A 12,489-nucleotide genomic window follows, 5' to 3' on the forward strand; every position below is an offset into this window, starting at 1 on the left:
ACTAGTATTTACCCGCGGCTTCACACGATTAAATCATTAGGTAATACATTGAATTGAAATTACGGGATTTCACAAAATTCGCGTGGTAATTACATCGTCGTCGTTATTGACGTTGCATTAATATAACCTAATAACAGTGCCAAATTTCATGACAGCGGATGAGATTTAGTGATTATAAAATCTCTAGTGTAGAAGGAATACACCAACTTTATAACAGCGTTCCCTAAGATTTATTTAATTCCCAAGTTGTGTTAGTAACTACGATGTCAAAACAAAATAGTATTCCGACAATAACATGTTTTTATTATACATCTATATCTATTTTTGTGACAAGTACGTCAGATTCGACATACCTGTCGCCTGTTTTTCTAGCTATCATGCTAGAAAATCTGAGGCACTAGTAACCTATGTATGCAGTTATTTTTACTCTAAACATTAATTAAAATCAATAAAAAAGAAAATACTACTCCTGAGTGGGTGATTCATTAAAGCCAACCTGGACCTAAAAAGCTAACGTTATGCAAAGATGTCCCAATAATGATGCAAACAAGGAATGTGGCTTGATTTAGCGAAATTCGCACGGAGATGTTCCGCAACGAGGGGCCAAGCCATGGGGCAATAAATATAATGAAACGAAAGCAGAAATTCTAAAAACTGAAAGCAACCAAGCTTATATCAAAATTAAAACGATTATTCTGTAAGTAGACCGCAAAGGGATCCTTTACGTGTCACCTTTTTATACTACCAGCGCTTTCGGAGACCATCCTGCCAAGAAGAATGATCCGCAAGAGACTTGGCACAAAGTCATTTTTTCAAAACATACTGAGCGGCAAAAAATCTGGCCCTCAAATGTATGCAATAATAGGTCAGTGGTCAGTGGTTCCCAGTGATGGTCTTATTTTTCTGGTTTTTCTGTGCATCTATATTTCAGTTTGTATTTTCAAATTATGTCTACACTAAAAATGTAATTACAGCGAACGCATATTCTGCAAAAAAAAAACGTTTCCGGCACAGGAAACTACATAAAACAAAGCTGATGCGACGGCATTGACCGAACTCAATACACGACGCACAGCCGATCACTATAAAAAGAAGGAAAAATCAAGCAAGGCCAGAAGAAGGTTGGTTTGGCAGCGGATATCGATTATTGATGTATTGTAAATGTTTAGCTGCTTTACATAACGTCACGCATGTCTGATCTACACTAGCGTATTATACAGCTTGCAACCTTTACAAAGCATTGGCTTTTTGTCGCAGTCTAGACTCCAGACGGTTGGTCTGCAAATGCAGATGTTTCGATTCGACATTCTGTCTACAGCTAAGTAGTTAATGACGAAGCATGTTGCGGATCTACAATTTGTTTTGTTGACGAAGCCTGTTGCGGATATTGTTTTGTTTTTTTAATTAATTGTCACTTGTTTGTATATTGTTCCCAAGACTTAACAGCTAAGTTAATAATACTCGTCATAAACGTTAAAATTTACCTACTGAGAATAGCTTGCTTAAATCAGTCCGATAAGTTTCATCTTACGTAAGTAAACAAAGGTTGATTGGACGGATTTAGTGACTTATAGCAGCCGAGAGAGTTGTAATACTGCGCTATTTTCGAGAGAAAGAAGACCGCACACCGAAGCTATCTAATAACGGCTAATTGAAACCGATAGTGTCTTCATCAACCTCGACATTGATGGAGTCATCGATAGTATATCGATGGAGCTTTATTTACAAAAAAATAATTGAATTAAAAGTAAAAAGAAAACATAAAGATGTATTCGACACGGTCAAATTCATAAAATCTTCTATCAATGAGGGCTATCGCGAATGAATTCGCCGCTAGAGGCGCTAGTGTAGCGTGAGGTCTCCGAAATGTCAAATCTCATAGTTTTTGGGTGAGCTACGCGGGTTTATTTAGAATTAGAATAATTTTGTGAATATTTTGCAATATCTGTAATTAATTATGGCAAATATGCGTTCCGGGGCAATGAATGTCTGTGTTTTGAGACAGTTTTGTCTTTCGGAAACCTTTGTCCTCCCTTTTTTCCGAACAAAACGGGGACTATGCAACACTGTGGCATGCTCGATATTTATATGGTACGGTTTTAAGGTGTATTAAATATGATTTTAATCTAAACTTTGTTTCCACGCCCGTAATAACTGACTTTCAAAACCACATGAGACAAAAAACGATAGCCCTCATTAGTGTGGCGCATCTTTACGTCACTAATATTATAAATGCGAAAGTAACGTCTTTCTGTTACTTCTTCACGCTAACACAGCTGGAGCTTTTATCCCGGAAATTGGCATAGCGATAAACTCGGGATAGCGATAAACGCATTCTTGACAGACAAAGTCACGGACAAAAGTTAGTACTGTTTATAATATCATCGTTGTAAGCATAGTGGTGTTTTAGATATATTTTTTATGTGTGGGGTGTCCATATTACCTACGCTACTTTGTTTCCATACCTAAATATATCTTTAATTTTAATAAACCGGTCATACAAAACTTATTCTCAGAATATGGGAGTTTAAAACTATGTTATGAATTACAATTTCGTGCTCATGAATTACTTTAAATGATAGTATGACAAATAGACGGTAATTAATGTACATACGTGTGGTTCATGCATTGTGGACTTGACTTGCGTTTTGATGCAGTAGTCTTCTAGCGTGAGCGGTACAACGATGCCTTCCCTTTCAGCGTCTATGCGCGCCACTTGCGCTTGTTTCCTGGAAGCAATGAAATGTAAATAAATAAATACTCAAATACTTCTTCGTAGTAAGATTGTTACGTTTGAAGATAAAAAAGTAAGACGTTGATGTGTTGATGACCATCAAGATAAAAGAGATTTTAGTGAGTCTTGTAACTGACGAACATTCTTAGTGCGAAAGTATTGAACGTTCCAAGAGGTATAGTTACTGAGTTAATAGAAACAATTGGCTCCTAAGTTCATAACATAGAATCTATGTCATAGATCGTCAGTCATCGACAAAATGAAGTCAAGTTAAGGTTAGGACTAGGTACTCAGAATCCGTTATCTACCACCGATACGTCAAACCAAACACAGCTGTACTTATTAAACAGTGTTTGTCTTGCTTCACCTTGCCTTATAATAATTTAGTTTACAAGTTGTTTCCTACAATTTTAAGATTGGTTTTTTGGAATCTTTTTGTATTTTTTATTTCAATTCCAAATTTTTACTTTTACGGTCATCCCGTAAAACCGAAAGTGAAAATACAAACTGAAATATAGATGCACAGTAAGACCATCACTGGAAGTCACAAGCTGCATTTCGTGTCGTACCGTTGCCATCAGTGGTGTATAATACGGATTTATTCAGTCTTACTGTTTTTTCTGTGCATCTAAGTTGTTTCCTACAATTTTGATGATAATCATAAGCGTCCAGTCAAATAACCTAAATTAACATTCTAAATATTAAATTGAGTGTAAAATTCGATCGTTATCACACTTCGCTAAATATGCAGTAAGTTTCCTGCTCATTATTATAACGAACAGCGTGCTGAACGAGATTTATCGATGCTTTGTTAGCATATAAAAACATTTTCTATTGAATTACATAACAAACGCTGGCAGACAGCGCATCATTTCATTTATAGTATTGTCATGATATGCTCATCATTTGGAATATTTAACGACTGTACTATCAATAAATCACTACTATTGCCATAGTCTACATCAATCTTTTTTGTAACTGAGCAAACTGGGAATGTGTTGTCAATAATCTAGTAGGTTCTCTTAAAATGATCGATTACAATCACCAAAGTTTTGCACTTATCATGTACCTTGTGACATTACCAAAACTTAAAGACTTTGATTTTGAAACAATAATTGGCAGCTCGACGACATATCGCTTGTCCAAATCTAGCATATTGAACTATCTCGTCAATTGTCAGTTTAGGCCGTGAGCATATCTCATCAGTTATTTCACCTTGCGACTCACCTTATAATATTTTCATATTCCTTATCCTTCCCTTTCGAGTCGCGCCAGCGTCTGTACATGACGCTGGCATCGACGTTAGCCGGGCTGAAGGTGTTTGGCTCGTTGAGCAGTGAGATTACAGACAGAAGCACGGTTCGGACTGACTGCGTGGGGTTCCAACGCTCGCACGGAAGCTCGCCGGATTGAGGGTCGTCTACTGGAGGATGCAGGATTGATATGCAGAGGTCACCATTCTGGAAAGATAAAGAGATGTTCAGAGGTGTCTACAACGTTTTTGTTGGGTTGTTTATCTACCATAAATTTGTAAGTTAGCTGAACGGTGAATGAAGTCAAACGTCAAATCACTCCCACCTTTAATAAAAATAAACGAACACTAAGTTGTGTTCGTAGAATAGCAGATTCAATATACAATTTTGTGCAGGATTCAGATTCTTATAATAGATGTGGGAGAGACTGTGTAGCGGAGAAGCAAGCTAAATTAGCGTAGTTCATTAATATGGACCTCCGCAAAGTACCTAACACCCGAATCGATCAAAATAAATGTCTACAATAATTAAACGCTGCAGGGAGAGCCTTTCCAATCAACCAAGGTGTAAAGCAGGAAGGAAGTAGAACATCAGTAGGTACATCGCTTGGTATGGTTCATAGATAATTTCACTGCATGTGCATGCAATAACGCCAATAACAGATCAACTTCCGCTGGCTTGAACCAATATGAAGTTAGTTCTACAGAGCTACACATTACCAGGGGTAACTACTCCGCAGTTTAGGTACATTCGGCCGGCGCACCCAACCATTGGGTGCACGGCAGTGGGTTGCCGCTTAGCTCGCATGCTGGACGCATCGCGCGTGCTTTGTGTAGGTTTAACAACTTATTTTTTTTTGCAAACTATGACTTCGAAATTGTTTACGGCTGTATAAATACAAAGAAGATAAAAGAATCCGAATTATCATTTTTCAACCCTCCGAAAGATAGGTTATTGAAAGGCAAGAAGCCATTTTCTTGCATTTAATTTAAACCATCATATAGTTAAATACTCTGGAAGAGTAGTAGGTGCATAGTCAGAACAAGATTATTAAGTATTACAAGGATTTTAGGGCATCTAAAGGAATATAGTTTTGCGACAGGTATTTAGTAGATTTTCGTAGTGTTTACAATGAAAGTCGATTCCTTATTGATTGAATACCGTTTAATTCACCTAAAAATAAACACTATAGACCCATTTTAATACAAATTACAATTGCCTAAGTAACTAAGTTTGCTCAAATGTTTGTTTAAAAGTAAGTAGGCACTTTGTCAAGCCAAGTTAAAACAAACTAAACAAAAATATCACTAAAGATTGAATAAAGAGGTACCTACTACCAAATGGTTGCTGTTGCTGATAAAATATTTTTGTTTTGTAGCTTTAGCCATTCAAGTTTATTTACTTATTTATTAAAGGTAGCTTATTGAATTCATATTAGTACCCACTGTTATCTTATCTTTATTCATCGGCGAGTGGGAACCCTGTGCTCTTGGCGCCAAACCGGTTTCGAGTCAACGGTGCCCAACGGAATATGAACGCTCGTGTAACATGATAAGTTTCAATTTCGCGTGCAAGTCGTAAGAGTAGGCAACTATTTATACCTAAACTTGACTTTTATTCGAGAGAGTCCCTTCTGTACGGTAGTACTATTAGTTATTCTGTGACATTACCACAGAATATATAATAGTACTAACGTACTGACATTACACTGGCTGTTTTTATTGGGGTTCTTATGACGTTCACCATCTATCATAAGAAGAATCGTCCACAGCTTAATCTGCTCAGCAGGGAACATCAACGTTTGCGCTACATTTGATGGCAATATAAGTAGAACACACTATTGCACTAAATTTAGTTTCGTTGGCAGGTCAAAGTTGCACTCACTAGTTTATATTCTTGCTGGAATGTTTTATGGTAACTGTGTAGAGTTTGGGCGACCTACTTCGCGTGGAACGGGTACTGCAAGATATAACTGCAAACTAGTAGGGTGAGATCAAGACTAGGAAATATGAATTAAGACAGACAAAAGGATCCCTTTTGCGCAGCTGTTTCATTGCGAAAACGGAGAGAAAACTACCTACCGTTGGAAATTGTGCAAGCGAAATTGTGGACATAAATTACATATTGTAGCGGATGCGAACGGCGCAGCAGTTGCGAGCAATAACGCTATTGACTCACGCAGACAATATCTGTTAATTCATATAAATAAAATCCGTATCTAAATAGAAGTACGCAAGGTACCCAAACCAGCTAACTCACTGGTGTTCAATCACGTTTATTTTTAGTTCAGAAATTTCAGCTTTCGATTTCACAACGCTTTTAATGCGATCCGTTTCTCAGTTTAACAGATATGGAATTGAGTTTCCGTTTTGCATTAGTGCGTAACCAGGTGCGTTACATAAATTTCATTGTTACCGACTTACTGATTACCTAAAAACGTCATAACAACTTGCGCGTGCGAACACTTGCTTCAAGAAACTAGGGCTTCTTGTAAAACATTATGTATTATTGAGTAATTTATTCATCGTTAAATTTTGTAGTCGCTCCAATTGGTTACCAGGTAATTAGAAAAGGAGAGTATGAATATACATACATAACCGCGTAATTAAGTCAATACCACGCAATTTATGAACGTTACCGAAATTGGTTTAATGAGATCTGATTATCGCCTATTGGGTCTATTTTCACTTCAAAATCTACATAGCTGTCAAGAAGAGAAATCCTACTGATGCTGGCTTGAAATTGGTTTCATAAAACGTTAAATGACTTATATATAACCTACGACAGATAATGTATCTATCTGTAAGTGTAGCGGCATTCAATTGTAAGCGACCTAACTTGTTGTTGTTATGGAAGAATAAAAAATTTGCTCTCCGTGAGAATGTCGTAAAATACTTTATTAGTGTACGTTTATTAGTGTTGATGCCGAGAAAATACGTCTGACAAATTTCAAGTCTATACCTAGCTGTAGTGGTTTAGTTAGGCTGTGCTTTATCTGTCAGTCACTCATGTTACTCCTTCATAGGTATAGATAATAAATGAAGGCCGGTGGCTATGGGGAATTAGGTGGGGCGATGCAGAAATGTAATTTAAAGTAAGTCCTAATTCAAAATCGGCTGTCGCATTCCTGAAGAAACTGCCTGGTTAGTTCCTTACTTTATATGGGTGAAAGAGATAATAAGCCTAGGAAGTGACTAGGTTTTAGCATACAGAAGTTCTTTGAAGCGTCTGACACGTTTCCGCGTCTTTCAAAGGAGATACCGGAACTTGGGCGAGCGGTTAACCTCCGGCGCGCCCTTGGCTAAAGAAATATGACGTATTATCGTTATCACTACCCCATTTGTATTGCAATTTGCTCGACGCGTGAAGGCTTTGGCAAGTTACGCGACATGATATAATGGGAGGTTACATTATAGACACAACATTAGATGAGGTATACCGTAGGCGACAGGCTAGCAACTTGTCACTATTGTACCGTTTTTGTCAAACTTAAAACCTAAACTTGCTAAAAGTGGCTCCGAAGCGGTAATGTTTCGTGTGCTCTGCCTACCCCATTTGGGAATACAGGCGTGATGCTTGTGTGTGTGTGTGTCACATTAGATGCAAGATGACCGGTGAAATCAATAAGCTTAATGTGAAAATTAGTCTTAGAATACTTTGAGTTTTTTTTGTAATACTTTTGCAAATAAATAAACAGGATACTTTTTATTTTAGGAAGGTTGTGTAGAACACCATTATTTAATTGAGGTGAAGTAGCAAGTGCACCAACCAAGTAACGCGTAAGCTACTTGTTAGTTGTTAGGTTTCTGCGTTGCTGTCAACCGGCAATTTAGTTCAAAGTTTCGGTCGTATCAAACACAGCGAAGGCATATTTATTAATGTTTTATCACTTAACCTGCAAAAGTTTAGACTCTGTCAATTCAATAGGTACTTACCGCAGAACGCACGGCACGACGTCTCCTTGTGGCAGGTTTAAAAGCTGTCTGTAGTACAGAAAGTCGTGGCCTACTCCGAATCGTATGACCCAGATGGCGAGATGGTATATGGATACAGTTTCATTAAATACTTATTAGTTAATGAACTTACATCTATTATTTCCTTTCATGTATAATATATTCTATAAATTGCTATAACTTGAAAATGATTTTCCCGATTTCATCCATCTTTTTTGTATGTGCATCCCGATACCGTGGGTTTATCAGGATAAAAAGAAGCCAATGTGTTATTCCAGTTTTCCAACTGTCTCATCTCGGTCTGTAAACGTCTCACTGCAGAACACAGGCTTCATCTCAGAATAGTTCCCACGCGGGCTCAGTACGGATTGGGAGCTTCACACTCACCATTGTATTTCTTCGCGGGTGTGTGTCGGCATCCTTACGATGTTTTCCTTCAAAGTTCACGGTCAATTTCAAATTTAATTACCGAAAAACTGATATAAGAGCCCGGGCTTGAACACACGTTTTTACTGCAACTATCTAATCTACATAGGTACTAAATTTGATTGTAATTCATCTAGCCGTATACATATCATGAAAGAGTAACAAGCACATGAACACACGTTCGCATTTCTAACATTAGCAGGATAACTTAATTGGGGCATCTAGTGTGGTGTGTTGGTATGTATCCTATAGCTTAACCGTTAGCTGTTGGTGGGTAGAGTTCCTACATCAGTGATGTGCGTAGGCCTAGCACACATCTCTTATCGAGGTCGTCATGTGCCAATAAGTCTCAAACGAAACGGACTCTATTGCTTAGTACATAAAATGCATGATTCTATTGACCCTTCCTTACGGGATTGTGCTGGGTCCGGTCAGTCAACAAGAGACGTTGACAGCAATGACTAATGAAATGAATCAAACAGTTTTATACTTTCTCGATGACATATATACTCTTAATCAATACTATTCAATACGTTGGTAATGCTTCATTTAGACCTTTTTAGGGTTCCGGAGCCAAAATGGCAAAAACGGAACCCTTATAGTTTCGCCATGTCTGTCTGTCTGTCTGTCCGTCCGTCCGCGGCTTTGCTCAGGGACTATCAATGCTAGAAACCTGTAATTTTGCACGGATATAATATATGTAAACTATGCCGACAAAATGGTACAATAAAAAATTAAAAAAAAAATTTTTTTTAGGGTACCTCCCATAGACGTAAAGTGGGGGTGATCTTTTTTTCTCATCCAACCCTATAGTGTGGGTGGGGTATCGTTGGATAGGTCTTTTAAAACCATTAGGGGTTTGATAAGACGATTTTTCGATTCATTGATTTTACATGTACTTAATGCAACTGGCACGATATTTCTCGCAGTATCTAACTAAGTAAGTATATAAGCCAGTCCTAATACTACAAACGAAGATGAAATTCAAAATTCGAATTTAGTGTCATGGTGTCCCGCTCACGCTAAAGAGTGTTTAATAAAAGAGTGAGTGAGAAGGTACGATACAAACTTCGTGTTTCGGAGTAGCCCCAGGGTTTAGATAGGTACGGTCATTTGTCCGTACGACGTGGTGAGGTGGTGAGGGTTGTTTTGGCTAGTAAATTTTAACAATGATTACATGTCAGCTCGGATTCGTTTCAACATTGCATTGTGCAATGGTAAGTTATCAGTGGCTAAACGATGTTAACCCATTTGGCATGGCATACTGACATTGATATCATAGCAAATTCTTCTTATAGTGCTACTTCATCATTGAAGGTTGGCAGTCAGCTCCTTCAATCTTCTCCAGTCCATAGCCAGCTTCTATAGGTAGCTGTTCTACTGTCTTGATGGCAGTCCACTCCCTTTAGTTATACGAAACGAAGCCATGAGCCCATGACATTTTGCGTCCCCCTACCTTTTGCTTTCCGGCTATTTTGCCCATCGTAATGTTTACAGAAGGCGAGACTGTTGGTTTCGGAAAATATGGTCCAAAAACTCAATGTTCCTCAGCTTTACTGTTCGAAAAAGCTCAATCTTCTTTCCTATTCGCTGAAGAACGTAATTATTCAATAGATTAGCTCAATGATTTATCTAACTCTTATTTTTAACCTAGGTATACACGTAAAATAGAGGTAAGTTTTAGCGACTGCCCTGTACGATATCCCACTGCTAGGCACAGGCATCTTCTGAAAATAAGAGGTCTTTTCTTTGGCTGTAGTTTCTCCATAAATTCACACAGTGTTCACACACATCATTGGTTTATTTTCCACTGCTACAAAGCTTGCTATTAAAATTTTCGTGTTACTAATAAACATGGCTTTTTCTCTACTATTGTTACTTCGCACTTTTAAAATTAAACTGAAATAATTCGCAATTTTCTCATTTGAAAATTCAACCAAATTGTGTTTTATTTAAAGTTTATTTTGGAACTGAATATTTCGAATTGTTTCAGTTTAATTTTAAAGGTGCGACTTGTTATCATAACAATCCCATAGCCAGTGGTACTAAATGCGTATTACAATGGAACAGTGAAAGTCGCCTAACGGTCTCGACAACGCTCTCAAACGTGCGTTGGCAGCGTTCCTACAAAACTAAATAGCTAGGATTCGGACTATTTAGGTTGTTACCTGCGTGTATTGTCAATGTCATTTGTTATCACAATCATTGCCAAGACATTCAAATAACAATAAAAAGTTTCATTAACTACATAGCTTCATTCTAATATTCTTATTCTTAGACACTGACCAGTGTAAATTTTAAGAAAAATGCAAAACAATGTGAGTGAAATTGAATAATTTCACTAACTTTTAGTAATAAATATCATTGACAGGAAACTTGGTATACTTACACATAAATGTAGATCGACACATACCGGTTGGGTGAGAATTTACGCGACCATGAACCGGAAGACGAAGCGTTGGCAGGCTTCCCACTAGGTGGATGATGGATGCAAGTGGCGAGTTGTCATTCATTATGGCGTTCTAAGGATTAGTTCTTTGATCAGCAGTGAATGTTTACCGGCTTATGATGATGATATGGATGTAAAAGCCTATAATACGCTGCGTGATCAATATAAACATCCTCAGGAGGCTAATAAAACTGCCGAGGCACTGCAGCGTGTCCGGCATGTTCACCGAGGGGCGTACTGACGATTATTATGCTGTCAGGAGAAAAAGAATCGCCTCACTGCCAAGACGAATGCGAATCAGTACTACCGGCCTCCTGAGGGTGTTGGCCGAAATGGCCGAACGACTCTCATCATCATCATCCCAGCCTATATACGTCCTTCCTACTGCAGGGCACAAGCCTCCTCTCGGAATGAGCACCCTAACCATGAAATTCCGTCACCACCCCGAGGTTTAATATCATTTCTACGGCTTCGAATATTAAAGATTAATTTCACGAGCACGTCAAAGTGACAATCAGGTTTGTTTTTTCTGAAGTAGAATCTGCCATCAATAATTTTGTTTGTAACTCTTTTTGTACAATAAGAAAATACAAAAATGTTACAAAAAAATACAAAGGCGGACTTATTATAAGTTTACGTTAAAAATATATCTTTATTACCTTTTTTTGCTGATTGCACGCTGATTGTAATCTTTGCGGCCAGTACTCCTAATTATCTATAACCGTACCGAATGTCGAGTCAACTCGATTATTAGAAGTGAGCGGAATCCAACTTGCAAGATTTGAAGACGTCTATAAATATCACTTCAGAACAGCTGCATTTATCTAATTTTAAATGTATGAGAACATCGAATTTAAAAATCTTCATATAAAACCTGAATGAGTGAGTAACTGGTATTGGTACACAAGTAGATAGTTAGTTATACCGAGAAAAAAACTCAAGATAGTGTTCAGTTCATATTTGTCTATATCCCTACTTCCTTACCCTCCCGTAGAACTTTCACACAGTAGGTTTCGTAATGAAATCCGTTATCAAGCAATGCGAAATCACTATGTCATATTCTGGGAAAAGGATTCATTAAACGACTCAATTTAATTGGTTCGATATAGTACCTGCATTAATATCTGCCAAACAGACTCAGATTCCGTGGTCTCAGTTAAAATTTCCTTTGTATTTCTGACAGAAAATAATAGCAGCCAATCAAAAGCGTCGGTCGATCCAATGGTTAGTGTCCACTCTCGCGTCGATGAAGCAATCAGCTGTTTTCCATTTATTTTTTCGGCCTTCAGAAGGTTCGAGAAAAGGCAGAGGTTAGCGATTCATGTGAATTTGTTTACCAACAAGAGTTACTGGTCTCAGTTTTTGAGTATCTTCGGATACGTATGTGCGTTGTGCGTACATACTGTGAAACCTTTTATCAAGCAAATTGGTAGTAAATAGTAATAATAGTAATAACAGTAATGGAAGTAGTAGGACAAAAGTGGCGGGCTGTTGTAACTCTATTCCCATCCCACCTTCTTGCCTATATTTTTAAGTGAAGTCATTGATGACGAGTATGACAAAGATTGTAATTAATACACTAACTGCGAGATGTTGCAGCCGAAAACATACCTAACTCAAGCTCCTCTCATTTTTCGGGTTGTTTAACGAAAGAGAATATTCATTTCACCCTAC

At 37.8% G+C, this 12,489-nt stretch overlaps 1 protein-coding gene across 1 annotated transcript in view; it reads right to left on the reverse strand.

The window, feature by feature from the left end:
• LOC141435139 (ubiquitin-conjugating enzyme E2 R1) overlaps nucleotides 1-12,489 on the reverse strand; it is a 35,981-nt gene that overhangs the window by 6,888 nt on the left and 16,604 nt on the right. The window contains exons 4-5 of the mRNA XM_074097720.1: nucleotides 3,962-4,194; nucleotides 2,615-2,729 (exon numbers count right to left, since the gene is read on the reverse strand). Of these exons, the coding sequence (XP_073953821.1) occupies nucleotides 2,615-2,729; nucleotides 3,962-4,194 (348 nt within the window). The remainder of the gene's footprint in view (nucleotides 1-2,614; nucleotides 2,730-3,961; nucleotides 4,195-12,489) is intronic.

This window comes from Choristoneura fumiferana, chromosome 14 (assembly GCF_025370935.1).
Source record: "Choristoneura fumiferana chromosome 14, NRCan_CFum_1, whole genome shotgun sequence".
Lineage (NCBI taxonomy): Eukaryota > Metazoa > Arthropoda > Insecta > Lepidoptera > Tortricidae > Choristoneura > Choristoneura fumiferana.